The sequence below is a fragment of the Lonchura striata genome, chromosome 3 (assembly GCF_046129695.1).
Source record: "Lonchura striata isolate bLonStr1 chromosome 3, bLonStr1.mat, whole genome shotgun sequence".
NCBI classification, from domain to species: Eukaryota; Metazoa; Chordata; class Aves; order Passeriformes; family Estrildidae; genus Lonchura; species Lonchura striata.
Window position 1 is genome coordinate 69,536,101 of NC_134605.1, and position 19,607 is coordinate 69,555,707.

Consider the following 19,607-nt stretch of genomic DNA (forward strand, 5'->3'; position numbering starts at 1 on the left):
TTAGGCTTTGCACACTGTAGCTGGTTGGTCTCATTTTAGCTTCCCCAGGGCTTTTCTTTAAATGTAGCAATAAGGAAAAAATTGCATCTTTGATAACTTAGAGTGCACAGATGTTAATTGCCAACCTCTATGCATATGCTTGCTATGAAGGAGTGTGCTTCCATGCTGTAAGTGGTGTTTGCTTTGAGTATATCTCATGCACTCTTTCTGGGTGAAAGGAACTCAGTATCTATCGATATTTTCATGTTAAACATCTGTTGTGTTTTCCCATAGGAGCATTTCACTAGATCTGTTTGCTTTCATCGATACATGGTCAAATATACTGTTGTGTTTCCCCAGGGGAACGCTCCAGTTATGCAAACCAAACCATGGATCTGTCCCCGTCTTCCCCAGCTGCACTGTAGTTTGCACTCATCAGTACCCAAGTGAGCTCTGTTCCATATTCTGTTATGAAATTGTTCATGTAACTGGTCATATTAGCTCACCAATAGGAATAATTTCAGTCTGCAATTGTGTATACTGATTTATAGTTGAGCAGGGGGCTCACGTTTGTGTGGGCTCTTTAGTTTGAAGGAGTTGAACTTTGGAAATACTTGTGTGAGGGCTGGAGTGGAGAAAGGGCTTGCAGCAAGCTGGGTGATGGGATTCTGCTAAGGCAGAGCCATACCTGGGGTCTGAGCAGGGCTTGTGTACTCTGGCCATATGGGAGAGCTTTTAAGTCCATTATTACTTGTTTGCTGTGGCTGTGCAACTTCCTCTTCCCCTTTGTACACAGTTTTTCTGACATGCTGTCACTGCCTCCATCTCTCCTGACAGAGAAAGCGGAGAACACGATACAATTTCCTACCTTCTGTTGTTGAGCTGGTTGTTTAAAGAGAGAGAATTTCCCTTGGACGATGCCAGAAAAGAATCTGTATCTGCCAAGGTTCTTTGTGTGGGAACAACTGTTAATATAAACAGTCTTCCTCACAAATACCCAGGCAGTACAAATGACCACAGGGGGACAAAACCACTTGGGAAGTGAGGGAGTTCTCCTCCTCTCCCACCCCTTCTTCCAAGGGTATTAACAAATTCATTCTAGGGGATGACCATTTGTCTGTCATCCAGGGAGGCTTCTTATGGTGAGGCATCTTCTTGTGTTTCAGCTTTCAGGTAATTTCTCTCCCTTTCAATAGTTTTCCTGAGTGCTAGCCAGTTCTCTGCCTTTTCTTAAAGAGGAGCTCATGCCACCTTTTTGTTATACCTTGGCCTGAAGCAAGGAAGTAAGCAATGGAAATTAAACACTGTTCTTCATTAGTTTATTTTATTAGCTCACAAAATGCAATCTTCTCTGCCAGTATTGCATCATTCTTTCTCCATGCTTCTGTTGAGCATTTTATAAAGTGCAAGTAGGTAAGGACACTCAGTTTCTTCTGGAGAAACTTAGCATTTTCAATCCAAGGCCCCAGATAAGGATGGAACTGTGGTACTTCAACATCTCTGTGTAATTTAATCTTGTAACTGCTGCTAAGCCTTCAGCAGTAGAGTATCCCTTGGTTCTCTAGCATTAATTGCATGAACCAGAGGCACGGTGGTGTTGGAAATCAGGAGAGGAAAGAAAGCCTTTAAGGCTCAAGAATTAGAGATGTGCAGAAGTGCTGCCTTATGTCATGTTGCCATGTTCCCCTGAGAGCACTGTCCTCAGTGTTTTCTGCATTTAGCTGCTAGGTTTGATAACAGGAACAGTTTGTGTGCAATTTTGCAGTGTTCAGTTTTACATTTAACAGAAGTGTAAAGTTCAGTGTCATGGAATTTCCCTGCTTGGTTGTTAAGATAACTCGGTACAGCTCAAAACCACACAGCCTGAATTGTAGGCAGAAGCCTTCCTCTCCCAGGTGAGTGTGTTCAGGGGTTCAGAGCTGTCCTGGCCCTTCTCCCATGAAAACTGCAACAGTAGATCTCCTCTTGGTGTCTACCATATTTTATTTTCATTCAAATTATTTGAAATAAAACTATCTAACAGAATGTAGCTTTATAGATCTTATAATGTTGTGAAAGATAAAAGAAGTAAAAATCACCTGGGCCAGCTCAGGGGCTTGTTTCTTCTGAAATAACTGATGACAGAAAATCCCAGACCAAAAGAGGTGGGAGATGCGAGGCATCTGGCAGAGTTTACAGTCCTGGGGGGTCGGCAGGCGCAGCACAGCCTGCTGCAAACAAAGGCTGAGTGTTTTGCTGATACGATTGCAAAACATATGTTTGCCCAGGATTGTTATGATCTTGGGAATAGGCAGGAGGCCAGATTTCTGCAGCAGCAACGCACTTAGTCACACAAATATCTGCAAAATGTGAACCTCCTGCGATTTCTCGGTTTAAAAGCCGTAATTATTTTGTTGCTTAAAGAGAAGGTAGAAACTCTTGCATAAGGAACAGGAGAGGGGGGCGGAAAGCATCGTCCAAGGAGTGCCTCTCTTTCGGGGAGGAGAGCGGAACGGAGCCGAGGGGTCCGGGGCTCGAGGCTGTCCTGCCGGGCCGGGGTGGACTGGACGGGGGCTGCCTCTTGTGTCCCCGCCCGGGGCATTTGGTGCCACTCCCGGGCACAGGGAGCAGCCGCGGGGCCGCGGCGAGCGCCGGTGCCCGGCGGGGCAGCGCCCCGGCCGCCGCCCCGCCCCGGCAGCGGGCGGGCGGCCGCGGCTGCACCGCCCCGGCGGCGCTGGGCGGAGCCCGGCGGGGCTGCGAGAGCGGCGAGCCCGGCCCCAGCCGCGCAGCCCGGCCCGAGGGTGGCGAGGCCGGGCCGGCAGCACCAGGTACTCGCGGGGCCCTGTCCCCGCGGCGCTGAGACCCCCAGGGACGGGGGTCTCTCTCCCCGGGCGCATCACCCAGAGAAATCCCTGCTGGAAGGGGGAGCGGGGACCGGGCAGCCCCTGCGGATCATCCGCGGGGCTGAGGAGGCAGCAGCGGCGTTTCCCTGCGGGAGGGTGTCGTTCGGGGTTCGCAGGTCCTCTTCAGCCGCGGGATAAGCAGTGCTGGCTGCGGTGGCAGGAGGGCTGTGTTCCGCTGGTGTGTGTGCTAACCGGGTGCTTCTGCAGAGTTCTCGGGCTCGTCCAGGTGGTTTGTGCCCCGGAATTGCCAGTCGTTTACATCGTTCTTGCATAGGTTTGGATTATCCTTTTGAAACAGTAAGGCTGGTCCTGTGTTTCTTGTGGAGAAGAGCAGGCTGTAATTATAAACAAATGCAAGTCAAGAGCATTATTTTTAGCAGGAATAAACCTGCTGATTTGGATCTCTCTTGTAAATTTCTTAGTGTCACCAAGTTAAGATCCGTCTTTTAAAGGAAACTTTTAAATCCTCAGAACTGGTGTAGATTGCGGCAGACCCTGTTTTGTATTTTTCTGATTTAGAGTAACCCAGTACTTCATGGATATATATATATATATATATATATATATGAATATGGGCTTTGCTTTGACGTAATCCAGCAGTACAGTCTATGTAATGCAAACGGTTACTGTCGCATTTAGACTGTTTCCTCCTGTGTCACCAATTTATTGATATGTAAATATTGTTTACAGCAGGGAAATTAAATTGCAGGCATTCATTCGAAATCCTTTGCCCTTTAATGCTTTCTGTTTCATTACAGAAGTGCCATATAACAAAGCTAGGCACTAATCATTGAAACTCAGCCTCGGTTTCAATGAGCTCATATCAAAAGAAAACTGAGTTGTGGACTCTAGGCAGTTGTGTCGAACAAGTGCTTCAGGAAGAGCTGTTGATGCTGAGTAAGAGGAGGTAGCACACAGGCACGCACCTTGAGACTGCTGCAGCTGAACCTGCAGGAACCGATCAGTCCTAGGAAATTACCAAAGAGGTGCTAGAGATGGAGATAGAGGAGTCTGGGCTTTACTTTTATTCCTACAAGGTGAACAAGGTGTGTGATCTTGGGCACACTCTCCCTTGCCTTGATTTCTGTCTTGAATCAAGTCACATAAACTAGATGGATATGTTTTTAAAATCGGGTATTTCAAAGGGCTTTGAGACATTCAGAGAAATTATAATGAAATTTAAGCCATTTACGTCTTTAAATTCATGTAAGAATAATGCACTCTATATGAAAGAGGAACAGTTCAGCATTTGCCATGCTCTAATTCCAGTGAAGAGTGCTAGGTCTGTGTAACAAAGCGCTTTGTAACAGAGGGGGAGTGCTTGTTCCCAGTTCTTTAAATCCGTACAAGTGGAGACATGTCTGTTGATTCAGCTGAATGACAGTCTGAAACACCCAGCGAACAGAACCAGTACAAAAATTTGAAGTACATGAGCATTTCTAGGATAAATTTTTTCTGTCATTTTAATATGAATCATGGTTTATTTGGGAAAGCCACAAGAATTGCAGCTACTTCAGGATTAAGTAGACAAATAAAATAGGAAAAATTACCAGCTCTGCATAGCCCCACATTTAGAAAATATGTAGGATTTCTCTGTGTGTAGAAAAAGAAATATATTTAATCACCACTCTTTGTTCGTAATTCCCTCCTTCCTAAAAGTTTTCTGACCAGTATGGAAACTACAGTAGCTACTGCATTTAGCAGAACTGAAAATACAGTTTTTAAGCTGAGTATGTATCAGTTTGGGGAGAGCTTGTCCTGTGGGGCCAGTTGTGCCAGTCCTTGTTGTTAAGGTGCTAAACAAGGAAACTTCACTTGTAGCCTCAGTGTCACCACCAGTGAGGTTTTGCTGTCAGTGGCCTTTAAAAAGGAAGTAGGAACCAGACAGTTCACAGTAAGCACAGCAGCAGGAGCAGCATGAAGCCTCTTAGACTGGTAAGTGCCAAGTCTCCCTTGGAAATGCTTCACAACCTTCTTGGGCACTTAAATGCTTAAGAGCATTTCATCCTATAAGCTTATAAAGCCCTAAATGTGTATTTTTAATGCCCATGCTTCAAATGCTCATCATATTATACTAATGTGAATTTTCAGCACAGGCATGCTGGAGGAGTTAATTCTACCGGGAGATTGTGTTGAAGAGTTTTTAACTCACAGCTCATTGTGCCTTTCTTAACCCTAAGCTTGGGTAGGAAAGCACTTAGATTATGTAAAATGATGACTGGTTATCTAGAAAAAATATTACCTCCAAAAAATTCACCTCAATCTCATTTCCCTTCTCTGGTTCATTACATTAGATTGTTTTATATTGTATTCTGGGGTGTGATTTTCATATAATTTTGTTTGAATCTAGCAGCACTTAATGCTTAATCAGGACATAGATGATTCAGATAAAGATGTTAACTCAAATGTAGTTTAGTGAAGTAAATTGATAATTATAATTTTACTTTGCCTGCGGCTTGTCTATGGTAAAATGTTCCCTTTGCCATTTAGAGACGGCGTAAGTTAAGTATGTAAATAAGTCTTTCTGGTAGATATAAATCTGGAAGACTTGATAGTGGTACTGACTGTACTTGAGGGGAGCAAAATGACTCACTGTGCTAACACCAGGGAAGTAGTCTGAGTGAGCATTGTGGATCATAGCTCATCAGTCCTGAATGACTGAAAATTAGAAGTTTGGTAACAGTCCCCAAATTCATTGGACAAAACTACCATGGAGTTTTGGGAGAGGTTTTGGGATAAGGGGAAGAGCTCTAGCTGCAAGGAGCCAGTAGTGAGGGACCAACAAGGATCTGAAAAAGCATTTTAGGCGTACAACAGAGGAAAAACTGTAGCTTAGGTTAGATAGATGTTCCTGTTCCAGAGTCTCTGTGACCTGGTTTGTAGTTTAGTTCTGTTTTCAGTGTTTCTAGGTGAAATTTCAGATACTGTGTGTCTGCTTAGACTAGGACTTTTTTTTTTTTAAGAGATTCAGAATGAAAGCAGTTGATGTTCTATTACTAGCAGAGGTAATGTGTGTTGTACTGTAAATGTTTACAAACCTCTTCCACACCACTGCAGTTCAATTTTTTATGTCAGGCTTTTACATAAGTTTGACAGTAATGATGTTCCTGTCAAGAGGCTTAAAAAAGCTACCTAAATATTGGGCTGGATCAGATAAATTGAGCTGGATTGGGCTTTTCTGTAAGATACAGAAAAGCTCTACATTGTGTGAATTTACATGTCTGAGGCTTTAGAGTGGTCTTCCCTGAGCATGTATGTGCAGGCAGTACAGGCTTTTGGTCTGGTTGTCCTTGTGGAGTTGGATGTACTAATTGAGCCAGACTGGTGAGAGTAAGTGGTGACTGGGAAGTATATAATTAAGCTTGCAGAGTGGTCTCATTAACTTTTCTGTCTCAGCTCTGCAGTGCTTTTTCTTAGTGTAAATTTGCATAAAGCATTTCCTGGCTGAGAAGTCTCTGAACAGGCACACAGTCTGATAGGGCATTAGCCTGTGACTTCAGAGATCTCAGCTCTGTAGCAGCTTCTCTAAGATGTGTAGCTTTTTAATTTCTGAGGGATTTTTTTTCACCTTGATGGGAGATAATGTGCTTGTCCTACCTCACAGGAATCTTGCATTACCTAAATGCATGAGATGTGATGCTGGGCTGATATGGCAGTGGTGAGGAATGTGTAAATTGAGAAATGATGGGTACCTGATGAGCATAGTTCCTATGGAAATAATAATAGTGGCTATACAGAAATACAAGTTACATTACACAAGGGGGAAGAGGTTGTCTCTGTCAACACAGCAATACAGCACTTACATGGCTAAAGTCTTGCTTTTCTGTCAAGATATGTCTGGAAGGTGAGCAGTGAAGTGGATTGCCATCCAGCATGGCCCACCTCCTTCCATTAGCTTGAGTTCCTAGGTGTTTACGTGTTCCACCCTTGGTGCTCAGCTTCGCAGCCACCTTAGTTTTATGTTCTGGCTTTGAAGATTGAGTGCCTCTGATGCATCACCATCATCATTATTGTTATTATTGTTATTGTTATTATTTATTTGCACCTAAAGCCTCAGTTGTGGTTGGCTTTCTGCTGAGCTTTGAGCTGTTTTTAGCTGCAGAGTTTCTAGACTGAATGAAAGTGGTCTGATGAGGTTGACAAACAGGAGGAAAGGAGCCAGGAGAAGTTTGATGCAGAGAATATGTCACTAAGTAGGTCACTTTGGTGTGCAGTTCTGTGGTCTGCAATTGCATGGAAGTTGCTTATACTTTTGGAATGACCAAAAGGAATACAGGCTTTTTTTCCAGCTGCTGCTTGTCCTAGACACAGCTTCTTCACCAAGTACTTCAAGTGAGATGGTGCTTTAAGAGAAAGGTGCAGGAGAGTGAGGTAGTGGTGCATCTGGTCAGGATGCAGGTCTTGCCTCGTGAGGGAGAGTGTTGCTCCCTGAGTTGAGTATATTTGGAAGATGGAGGTTTAATGAAGGATATCATGAAGCATAGACATACGTTCAGGACAAAGGAGAGATTCACTAGGGCTGTTTGGAGAATTGTTACTGTGTTATCAAGTATTTGAAATGCTGGGATGCTGGAAGCACACAGCTATTTCTGAAGTACTAGGAGAACTTGATTAAATGCTGCTTCTGAAAAAGAGAGAAAAATAGATTTTGAAAGGTCTGCCATAGCTTGTAACTGAAGAACAAGTTTTCAAAAGGCTTCTAACAGGTCAGATTTTACACAGCTCTCATGACTGTGTTAAGCATGCACCTCATGGCAAGTTGCTTCTGTTCTCAGCACCCTCTGGAAGAAACCCCCTTTTTGCAGATGGGAAACAGGCTCATCTTCACAAATCCTTTGTTACGTCTCTGTCAAAACAGAGCCTTGACCCCAAGCTTCTCATGTACTAGGCTGGTGCCATGATATTAGGGGGATGATCCCTCTCCTGGTGGAAAACAAAGCAATTCATTTAATTGTTAAAAAACCTCTTAAGTCACTTTGCAGTGAGGGTTTGGATGGTTGAGTAATATAACCTGTTACGTGCTGTGCAACTGTAAGTTTGACCTCTGTATCCTTTAATAAACAGAAGTGTATTGATTGTGATGTATTTTAGATTGTGAAGCAAAATACATCAGCAGTTTGCTGATCTCAGGTTCTTAAATCTGGGTTTGGAGGTTTTTTCCTCCCTCTAACTGTTCTGGGAAAAGGAAAAACTGAAAAACAGTTGTTCAAGAATTAAACTTCAAGGTATTTATCTTGGAGGGCTTGATCTGGCAAACTGCAGACATCTGCTAAATTAAATCCTGTTTACAATTTAAATTATTTCTCTTTTTGCCTGCTGTTGTTTGGCTATAGGATGTTTTTCGAGTGTAAATAGCCAAAATAAGAAGCTCTGCTGAAGTTTTAAAGAGAGATTTTGGTAAATTCCATCCTACAAGTGGCATTGCTTGGCTGACAGGCAAAATTTGCTTGTGTGTGTTGGGACCCATAGCAGGAAAAAGCTATACTGAGGGGGAAAAAGTGAAAAGACTATTTGTAAGAGATGCCCTTTGATCTTATTTTATCCAAGTAAGACTTGAGAAATTAAGGCATCTGTCTTTGGGATTTAAGGAGACTGTCAGAGTCTAAAGAGTTCAGCAGTTGCCACTTAGGCCTGCACTCATTGTTTCCAGCTCTCTGAAGCTGTTTTTTAATCTTAGGAGAAAGTTCAGGAAACAGTAACTGATTAATAAAATTGCTTCTCATACAGTGAAACTTGTGCAAATAGAAACCGCAGACAAAGAGAAAAAAAGTGCAATAGTGAGTGCAACCACTACTAAGTATTGCATATTTATAACAGCCTTTACCTATGTGGGGAAAATGTGGCAAAGTAAACAACTGCATTTGGCAAGCAGCTCTTGGGGAATCATCTGCTGTGCTAGAGAGACTGCCCGGAACACATGGCTCCCCCACTTCCAAAGGGAACCATATTAATGGGCAGGACACAAATGCACCCAAGTCTTCCATATATTTGCTCCTTGGCTTCAGCAAAGGCCGAGGGTGCCATAAGCCTGTCAGAAAACTTCATCTGGCTGAAGGAGAGGACAGGTAGTAAACTGCCAGGGTTATCCAGCCTCTACCTTCCCTGTAAGGTAACACATCCACACAAGCGGGTGCAAGGATGTGGCTGCTGCTCTTCTCATTAAGTAAATTCCCCTCCCTCCCTCCTTCTCTGTAAATGTGAATAGCTTTTTATCCTATCTTGAAAAGAAAGCAGATGCAAATGTAGATCAGGTACTTTCAGAAGCTTAAGTGCTCTTTGAGGTTGGGAAGAAGAAATCTGATTAGGGTTACAGCTGTTTCATTTCCTGACAGATGCACAGGGTGTTGTGTGCTGGCGAACTGCGGATGTACACACACACAGCAGCCTCGTTTTGTATCAGTGGCATAACCACACAGCAGCCGGCATGTTCGGAACTCCTTGTCCTGGACACCCTGCCAAAATATGCTTTATGCAGAATTTTCTGTGAACCAGCCTGTAGTGTGTTTTTGTGTGTGCATGCATATAAATCTGTGTTTTCTTTGGTTGACAGGGCCTTTGTTGTTGAACTTTTTGTTGCTGGAGTGGGGCAGTATGCTGTAAACAAGCACAGCTAATTTTAAAGCACTTGTAAAAAAAAAATGATTTGCATTTGTACAAACAGTACTAGTAAAAGTGCCCGTGCAAGAGTACCACAAGTACCCAAATAAGCCCAGCTCTGAACGGAGTACTCTTTTCTTTCTTGCAACCACAGCTAAAAAGTTGTTTATAACTAAATGCTGAGGTGGTGTAATTTTCTTTTCTAGGAACTTGGAATAAGAATTCCTAGACCACTGGGACACGGACCAAGCAGATTCATCCCTGAGAAGGAGGTGTGGTAGTGTTTTCAAGTACATAGTGAACTTTATGCTTTTAAGGAACATAATTTTAGTAGTAGCCCACAATGGTTTCAGGACAGCTGCTGATCTGCAAAATATTTTCAGGAGAGATCACATTCAGTCCTGAGACTTTGGCCACAGTTCTAGGTACAGAACAGTGAGAGCCTTGGGGAGCTTTGGAATAGTTATGACTCCTCCCATGCTGCTATCTAGTATGAGAGAAACCCAATACTGTTTCCTTGTGAACATCCGGATGTAATTTCCTACTGGTCCACAAGGTACCTGCCCCTCTGCTCTGGGACTGCTTTTTCTTGAGCTGCCTCTACCACTCTGAAGAATCTGACAAGCTTCAGAGTGCTGTGGATGAGCATTTCTGCTGCTTCTCTCCTGATTGTCTGGTAAGAGAATTTGGAGCAGAGGAAAAGTTAGTAATATGCCTGTGGTTTCCTAGGAATTTTAATCTTTTTCAATTTCCTTTTTTTTTCCTCTCTTGTCACTTTAGCCAACTTTTTGCTTCTTTCCCTGTTTTTCCCGTAGAAGTGATGATTCAATTAGCTTTTAGTTATAATAAACTAAGATCAACCTGGGGTATTCAAGAAAGTGAAGGTGAAAGTTAAAAAAAGGAGAAGTCAGCATTGTATTAGAGAGAGACTAAAGCCAAAAATCTCCTTTTGCTGGTATAACCACTTGTGATCTCCTAAATGAGAGTATTACAGGGACTTAATGTGCCTTATGTGCACTGATTTAACGCCATTAATAGATTTATAGTATAAATCTTTTCACTTGGGGCCTCTGGGTTCTGCAGTAATGTATTTATTCAATATTTTACTGGTGGTACTTGGACAATATTGCTCATTGCTCCTTCTCTCCAATCAGACAATTCAGGTGGGAAAGGAGGACGCCACGATGCACACGCTGTTTGCAGAGTCTTTTGCCACGCTGGGCCGACTGGACAACGTCACCTTGGTGATGGTTTTCCACCCACAGTATCTCGAAAGCTTTCTAAAAACTCAGCACTATCTCCTGCAAATGGACGGCCCGCTCCCGCTCCATTACCGGCACTACATCGGGATAATGGTACGCACCCGGCAGGAACCGCCACGCTGGCCGTGCCTCCAGCCCGGTCTGAGAGCAGCTGTTGCTGTGTCTTGCAGTTTCTAGCTGGAAAGGCATTTCACCAGCAGCTAAGGGAAAAGCAGAGTAGGTTTGTTGGTGTGTGCTTTACAGATGGTTTCAGAAGATCAGCACTTTATGTTCATAGATTTGGTAGGACTGTGAGAAAAAGAGGAAAAGCATGCTATAGAAATGATATAATTGTTTGTTATTGGCTTCCTTAGTATCTCAGAAACTGTTTCTCAAGAAAGCTTGTTTTTGTGTGTGTCCTGTCACATATACTTCTAACTCAATAGTTGGTCCCATTGTGCCATTTCTGAATATGTACATTCTGAGCAAGTTTTCTGCCAAAAGTGGTTAATTTCTAACTTTTAATCTGCCAATTCAATGATCTTTGCTTGCTGAAGTTGAATTAAAGTTTTGGGCTGTGTCTTAATTTGATGTAGAAAGGGTTGAGTAAATGATACTGAGCCTTTCTTTGCTGAGAAGCTGCCCGTAGTCTCTCCTGCCATATGCAATCTAAAACCCGCTTTTGATTGTTGCTGGTAAAGATGCAGTATGGATTACTTGCTTCAGGACATGCAGTAAATCCATGCCTATATTTCTCTCTGGGTATAGGCATGTTGCACCTGTAGCCAGCATAATGATTGTGTGTATGAACAAGGGATATTTATGTTGCGAGAGCAATAATCAAAACAAGTTGATGTGTTAATCTCAGAAATCTTTTTTTATTGAGTCTTTGATCAGTGCAAGTCTTATTCTTGGATGTTTTGAGGAAATGATGCCTCATGGTATTTGTCATAAAGTACTAACTTTCTGTAATTGTTTCTGTATCACACTGTTTTCCTTTCTAGGCTGCAGCACGACATCAGTGCTCTTACCTTGTTAACCTCCACGTGAATGACTTCCTTCATGTCGGTGGAGACCCTAAATGGTTGAATGGTCTGGAAAACGCACCTCAAAAATTGCAAAATTTAGGAGAACTGAACAAAATGTTGGCTCACCGACCCTGGCTTATCACCAAGGAACATATTGAGGTAGGTCTTTCATGGAGTAATGTGAATGTCTCCTTTTTTCAGTAAAGCAGCCACAGATTCTTGGGATTCAGAGTCAGACAGGGTGAAAGATGTTCTGTGGTATGACTTTGATTTCAGTGCTACATCACTGCATGATCTATTATCACTTGTGCCCTGTTGTGTAAAACTAACAGGATAATGGCTGTTAAATGAGTAACAAATTTAATTTACAACACCCTGAAATTTCTCTGTCATGTTGGAATTCTGTTGGTGCAGTGAATATGTGCTCAGGTGTGCACCTCCCTCCTCAAGCTGTGCACTTTCAGTAGTTAGAACCCCCGGGTGTTTCTGAGATGCTGCCAGAGGTCAGGCAGAACACCAGCCACCACATTTTTGTCTGGCTTGCTGCCAGTTCAAGTGATAAGTTTTCAGGTGGGATGGAGAGAACAGGCTGGCAGAGCTGCCCGGGGGAGTGGTGGTGGTATAGGACAGCCAGGATTGCAGCACCAACAAACCACCAAGGGGCTGCTTCTTCCACCCCTGCTGCTCTCCTCTGTGCCTGCAGCAAGGAGAACGTGGATGCTGGAACTTCCTCTGTGCTGCCTGGCTGGGTGAGAGGTGGTGGCAGGTCCAGCTGAGGCAGGACGCTGTGCTGTGGGGGAGGGCACAGGCTTTGCCAGAAGGCCCCAAACCTCCCACACTTTCCTGCCTGAAGGGGAAGTTGGGGTTTGAAGCTTCTTGTCAAATCTAGAGCATTCCACCCACAGGGACAAGGTGGAGGGAGCCTGTGCCAGGTTTTTACACAGCTGATCTGCAAGGAGTTGCCTGGCTTTTCTGATGTTGTAAAGACCACTTGAACAAACATGCAACAGTTGTGGTTGCACCTTCATCAGAGGTGTGAAATTTCAATGCAAGTCAATATGGCCTCGATAGAAACCACATGGTGCAAAACAGAAACTCCAACTTACTCAACTGCCCAGGGACAGAGAGGGGAGAGAAGTTGTGTCCTTTGTGGCGTAACCATGCAGGTCTGTGTCTGGCAGGTCACTGAGCACACTAATGGCAGCAGAGAGTTAGGAAGCATGTTTGGATGTCAGCAAAGTAATTTTAGCTGACAAAGCAATGCGTTGATAAACTGCATTAAGGTGGGGTCAAACGAATTAATACTTTTGTTTTGCATTGTTTTTAAAGCAACTTCTGAAGACAGAAGAGAACAGCTGGTCCCTGGCAGAGCTGATCCATGCAGTCGTTCTCCTTACACACTACCACTCCCTTGCTTCCTTCACGTTTGGCTGTGGGATCAGCCCAGAGATCGACTGTGAAGGGGGTCACACCTTCAGGCCCCCCTCTGTCAGTAATTATTGCATATGTGATATAACAAATGGTTACCACGGGGTGGATGAAATCCATGCCAGCCCAGCTGGAAGTATTCCAGTAAGTGTCTGTCTGAACAAACAATTTCTTCCAACAATAGTAATTTCTTTGTAAACTTAATATGTGGAGGGTGCCTGTCTCTTTTCATTCTTTTGAGAGTGAGGTTGATGGCCTAATCCAGGTGTGCGTATTGAAAAAATGCATTTAGGAGGAGCTGAAATGATACCTGGAAGCTGGGGAAAGCTACCAAAGGCAGAAGCAGACACAATCTCATAATCTCTGTTTTTTTTTCTGCTTGTCATGCATAAAGATGAACTTCGATGAGTCCCAGCCTCAGCTAGTTCATGACAGTGTCCTAAGCAGCAGTGGCCAGGAATGCTTTTTTCATCAGTGCAGTGGAAAGTTGGCTCTTCCTTTGGTTTCAGGCTCTGACTTTTTTGCCTTGAGGTGTTTGTCATGCATCACACAATGGACCATTTTTAACGGATCATTCACAACTTTGTGACTCTCTTTAAAACACTCTCTCCTGCCTGCAGCAGTTATGCTGATCTGGACTTGTTTTCCCTTGGTGAAAACAATTATGTGAACTAAGTGTTGGTTTAAGAACAGCCATGAGGGTGTTCTCACTGCAAAATCCTTGCCTGTGATATTTTACTGCAGTGGTGTGGGTGGCATTTAAATTTGTTTGATGGAGCTTGCTGGCTCTCTGAAGGACCAAACTGAAGAAGGCAGGGAGGAAAGGGGCAGAACTGTATAAATTAAAGATAATTTTACTCTACTTTGGTGCTGATGAATGTTTACAAGATCAATAACTGAATTCCTGTGGTGTTAAAACAACTCTTGTGAAAGACGATTATCTTGCACTGGCTTTCGAGGCTTCATTAAATCTGCACTTATACTCATCTTCCTTTTTCCTTAAATATTTCTTCTCTGAGCAGAGGAGGAGAAAAATACAGTTGGGTGGTAAATTGTGGTTACTTCCTCTATCAGAATTTCTGTTACAGCTCCTTGTTTTTCAGTTGCTGAACATTTAGACTAAGAGAAACTAATTTTAGTGTGAGAACAACTTGTTCCAAAATGCTGTGATTATTAAATCATGCTAAAAATACCAGGGGTCTAATTAAGAAAAGATGATGACTAAATGTAAGCCATTGTGTCAGTACAGGTTTCTTTCAAAAACTGTGCTCTTTGAAAAATCTTTATTTAAAGATGTAAAGGATTTCAGTTGTGTTTAAACTTTCTGGCTTGGCAATTTCTGCCATCATTGTCAGTTCCTGTTGCATAAAATTGAAATGTCTTTCTCTTCTTTTTAGTCTACAGAGTCTGTCTGTGAAGTTGAAGCTCTTATGGAGAAGATGAAGCAGCTGCAGGAGTGCAGAGATGAAGAGGAAGCCAGCCAAGAAGAGATGGCCACACGTTTTGAAAGAGAGAAGAGAGAAAGCATGTTTGTGTGCTCTTCAGGTAGCGCAGATGTAGTCTGTATATGTATTTATTAAGACTTTTCCAAATTATTTGTAGAAATATTCCTGCAAAAAGAAAAAGAAGTGCTATTAGATGTCACACAAACATTACCATTTCTTTGAAGGAATCAAGATTAGGGATGCCTTGATTTCTCTCAGGAACACTTAAAAGCAAAGTAGTGCCAAGATTTGTGGCTGCTCACAGACACACCAAAACAGTCTCTGACCAAAATTGTGTTTAATAGAAATCTCCAGAAGAAATGGACTCTCTCTGGAGAGTTTTAGAAGTTTCACGGGATATTTATGCATCTTGCAAGATGCTCTAAAACAAGACACTTGATGTGCTTTGCTATTTAAGTGTATGAAACATTACTTTTCAGATGACTGAGAGGCAAAATCTATTAAAAGTTTAGGGTTGTAATGGCCTCTTCAATACAGTTTCCTCTGAGACACACTTGGCATGAGAGTCTCAAAGTCTCTCTTTTAATAAGCTCTGTTCCAAACCAAATTTTTCCCCTGACATTTTTACAGACCTCTTGAGTTAGGGGGAAAACTTCCCCTAGATTCAGGGTGAAGACTGCAGTACAACAGAAGGGCAAAAAAGATGTTTGTCTGTAAGAAAAAAACCTGAGTGTTTTTCCTGGAGTTGCCTCTGAACACCATAGCTGCAGTCACAGAGCTGTACCAGAGAATCTTAATACAGGTAGTCCAGTGAAAATGTATTTTTGATTAAAAAGCACAGAGACCCATTCTTCTGCAGGAGTTCTGCTCATACACTTCCAATTTGTTCCTTACAAATTGTGTGAAATTCTATTTGACATTAACAGAAGATGAAGAATCTGCAGCAACAAGAGATGTGTCTCGCCACTTTGAGGATACGAGCTATGGTTACAAAGACTTCTCCAGACACGGAATGCATGTGCCCACCTTTCGTGTTCAGGTAAAGGCTGGGGGCTGCCATCAGGAGGCTTAGGGAACAACCTGCTCATTGTACCAGATACCAAACCTGGAAATGGCTTTGTTCTCACTGCCCCCATGGGTGAGGCTTAAATTAAGCCAACAAATTAACAACCCCCATCCCCATTGGATTATCTGCCCTGGGATGTTTAACTATATTAAAGCTCTGGGTCTCCACAAGTTCATTTCTGAAATGCTCAATTCTTCATTTTTACTTATTCGAAGGATTATTCCTGGGAAGACCACGGCTATTCCTTGGTTAATCGTCTTTATCCAGATGTGGGACAACTACTTGATGAGAAGTTCCATATTGCTTATAATCTGACTTACAACACAATGGCCATGCACAAAGATGTGGATACCTCAATGCTAAGACGAGCTATTTGGAACTATATTCATTGTATGTTTGGAATAAGGTCAGTTTTACTGTTTTTGCTCTAAATGCATTGGCTTTTATTGCTTGGGATGAACCAGAACTATTTATTAAGCAAGCATGCACATATTTTTAAACATACTTTTGTTTATGGAGGAGGGCCACTGGTGTTACACTTACCCAATAATTTGTTTTGCCATAGGAACTTAGAAACAATGCAAGTGTAATGACTGCTGCTTGAAAATGAAAGTGTTTTCTTTCAATTCCAAACAGATATGATGATTATGACTATGGTGAAATTAATCAGTTGTTGGACCGCAGCTTTAAAGTTTATATCAAGACTGTGGTTTGCACTCCTGAAAAGACCACAAAAAGAATGTATGATAGCTTCTGGAGACAGTTTGAACACTCTGAGAAGGTACAGTTGGTGTGCATGCTGAGAGACAGCCACGGGCCCCAGATCAGTGTCTCCCTGGCAGCCACTGCCACACAGCTTAAGCTTTAGCTGGTGCTCCTGGTGTTCTGCTCACAGTCAAGTCATTGGGAAGTGTTGTGTTCCCAGGCTGAAATAATCTCCCCTTTCCTCCTGCCTGTGTGCTGGCTAACAGCTGACATGGAGTGGGCAAGCTCTGAGAAGTACAGGGGGTTAGACATGAGAATGGTACAGCTTCACCTCAACTGCAGTCAGTACTGCCTGTATCCCAGAGAGGCAGCAAAGTGGTGCACGATCCATCCATCTCTTGGCAGCAGACCTGGAACAGGTCTCTGGCTGGCCCAGGGTGTTTCCAGTCCCCTAGCCCTTCTGGCATGGATAGTCCCAAAACAGTTTTTTAATCAAAGCCTAAAAGCTCTGCTGCTGGGTTACAGCCTGAATTACACCTCCCAATCACATTTCCTGCTGTCAGCTCCCAGATATTGAATCCATTAAGTTTATATCCTTCAGTTTTTCTTTTGAAAGGTATTTCTTGACCTCACTTAAAGTCAATGCTGAAACATAAAGATGCAGAAATCATTAATGCTCATATTACTAAAGGCTCTATTTCTTGATAAACCCCTTAAAGCAGGGTCCTGTAACTACAATGATTTAAGATTGTTCAAGTACGACACTATCTATGATTTGGTTAGACTGTGATAGATGAACATTCCAAGCACACAAATCTTTCTTTAAAGCCCAAAACTTTGCATCTCCATAGCCATTAAAAGCAAAGGCTCATTCACATATGTGTCACTGAACGCAATAACCTACATCTTCACAGATATTATGCAAATGAAACCACATACAACCTGTACATGCCAGAGCAAACTCAGAGCAACCTGCTGTCAGTGAAAAAATACTTTCACACCCTCCCCCCAACAAGTTTTTGATTTCATCCTAAAAGAAATGCAGTAAAGGCATTGAGGAGATGATCTGGGGAACTGAAATTCTTAGCTCCAGGAGCTACTAAACACCTGTGTCTCAGTAGAGATAGAGGGTTTATGACACTTGAGAGTTTTTCTGGTGCTTCACCTTGACCAACCACTCTGTGTTTTTCAGGTGGAAGCTCTCTCTGTTTCTTTCTCAGTCCTTGGGGGCAAATGTCCTTATCACCCCTACCTTTGCTAGCACCCCCCTCTGCTCCACAGATACTCACTACCCTTCTGCCTTTAATTATTAGCCTCATTGAAACTGAACAAGCTGTGCATATTGTGCTCCAAAGAAGGGCTTGCGTGCTTGAAAGCTTGTCTGTTTTTTCCAGCTAAAGTCTGATAAAGGATAATTTCCTCTCCCTATGGCCCTGGCCCTTTGTAAGTGTGCCTGTGAGCCAGTGCCACAGTACCGAGTGTGGCATTGGTTCCTCTGCCCGCGTCAGTGAGCTCCACAGTGAGGTGTGGCTGGTGACACAGGCAGTGCTCCCCTGCTGCTGCTGTACCAGCACAACACCCACAGCCCCCAGGCGTCCTTTGGCTGCAGCACGTGGTGGTGAGCACGGTGCTACAGCGGAACTTCTTCTCTCTCCTGAAGGTCCATGTAAATTTGCTTCTGGTAGAAGCTCGGATGCAAGCCGAACTACTTTATGCTCTGAGAGCTATTACTCGCTATATGACCTGATGTCTCTGGCTGCCTGTCGACGTTGGAATGTTCTGCAGCTGCAGTATGGCAGAGGAGGATACGAAGCCTCAGGACCAACAGTAGCTATAAGTTAAGATGCCCATTGTGCCATAACTCCTTTAGTTTCAGCTATTTCCATGTTTGGAATATCATTGCTGCCGCTGGGCAGCGAATGCTTGGCGGTTGACAGACAGGGTTGTGCAGAAGTGCTGCCTGCTCATGGTATTTTGGCTTTAGACAGCCCGGGACATTCTCTGAACTTGTGGCAATATAGCAAACCATAGATACATAGATCTTGTGTTAAGGCAAATACTGCAGGAGTCAGAGTGCGAAAAGAACTGGGACTTGATGACATTTGCTTTCCCTACGAGAATAATTTTAGAAAATCTTGATGCTGCTATTTGTGCAGGTGGAGTGAACAGACCCAGGCTGTTCCAGTTGAGCTAGAAGTGAAAGTGAGCACTGCTATTGTCTGAGCCTTTACTGTGTGTGGTTTCAAAAAAGCCTTGTTATTTAGATTCCCTGTTTAATCAGAACTAAACCTCTTCTGTCCACACTGATAATTTGAAAGATAGCAGTCAATTTTCTCAACTAGTCTAGCCTTAAAAACAGGATGTTTGTTCAGCATTATTTTGTGAGCTCCAAAGTGCAATGGTCTTCCTATGGAAAGAAGGGGACTGGAGTCCTCAGAGCTTCTTAGAGATCTACCTACACAAAGTGTCGAGTAGCTTCTCATACTCCTTTTCATGGATGAACCAAGAAGGAGCTAGGAAAAGGCGTGGGAATGTTGTTCTAGACTGCCAAACAGTCCTACTGTATTACATGCCCAACGCTGGTCTTAATGATTTTTGCAGTTGCTTAAATAACTAGGCTAAAAAACATCTATTTTTAGTAAATCAAAACGTGATTAAAATGCTGACGTTTAATATACAGTGGTTTTGGAGAACACATGAATACTTTTGTATGAGTGTGAATTGCTTTTTAAATTTGTCAGTATTACTGGTATTTTTGAAATAAAGGTAACAACTTTTTCTCTTGGTGTTTCTGTGTGGTTTAACTTTAGGCTTCTGTTCCTACTGGTTTTCTAAGACCATTTTAAATGTTTCAAACAGTAACTGAGCAAACAGTTAAAATCATGACCCATGAATTTTTTTAACTGAGTCTAAAATGGTGGGAGGAGAAGTTTAAAAACAGAGCCAGAGCTTCACTAACTGTACTGGGAACACTTCTTGTGTACTGCTGATATTTTCACCCATTTGGACAAAGCTCTCAGGCACAAGGTGTGATTCTTGGGGTGTCTGGTGCAGGACCAGGAATTTGACTTGATTATGCTGATGGGTCCTTTCCAACTCAGCTGATTCTAAGATTTTTCTGTGATTATGCGAAATGGATTTTCCCAAGACCATAAGCAGTTTAATGTCTGTCCTCTTGCGTGGGTCTCAGCTCAGACTGGTTTCTCTTTCTACAGAACTTTCTGAGAACAGTTTTA

The 19,607-nt window shown here is 42.9% G+C and overlaps 2 protein-coding genes across 7 annotated transcripts in view; one reads left to right on the forward strand and one right to left on the reverse strand.

The window, feature by feature from the left end:
* The window catches only part of SESN1 (sestrin 1), a 78,029-nt gene extending 58,872 nt beyond the window's left edge, over window positions 1–19,157 (forward strand). For 3 of the 6 annotated variants that reach the window (XM_021553768.3, XM_077782277.1, XM_021553770.3), the window contains exons 2-10: window positions 9,665–9,730; window positions 10,613–10,813; window positions 11,704–11,886; window positions 13,057–13,299; window positions 14,553–14,700; window positions 15,527–15,639; window positions 15,882–16,072; window positions 16,303–16,447; window positions 18,032–19,157. In XM_021553768.3, the coding sequence (XP_021409443.1) occupies window positions 9,665–9,730; window positions 10,613–10,813; window positions 11,704–11,886; window positions 13,057–13,299; window positions 14,553–14,700; window positions 15,527–15,639; window positions 15,882–16,072; window positions 16,303–16,447; window positions 18,032–18,118 (1,377 nt within the window). In that variant the 3' untranslated portion in view covers window positions 18,119–19,157. The other 3 variants (XM_021553772.3, XM_021553769.3, XM_077782278.1) reach the window with 3 other exon arrangements.
* Window positions 14,422–19,607, reverse strand: part of ARMC2 (armadillo repeat containing 2) — a 69,865-nt gene continuing 64,679 nt past the window's right edge. The window contains exon 20 of the mRNA XM_021553773.3: window positions 14,422–14,765. The gene's annotated coding sequence lies outside the window, so the exon portion shown is untranslated. The remainder of the gene's footprint in view (window positions 14,766–19,607) is intronic.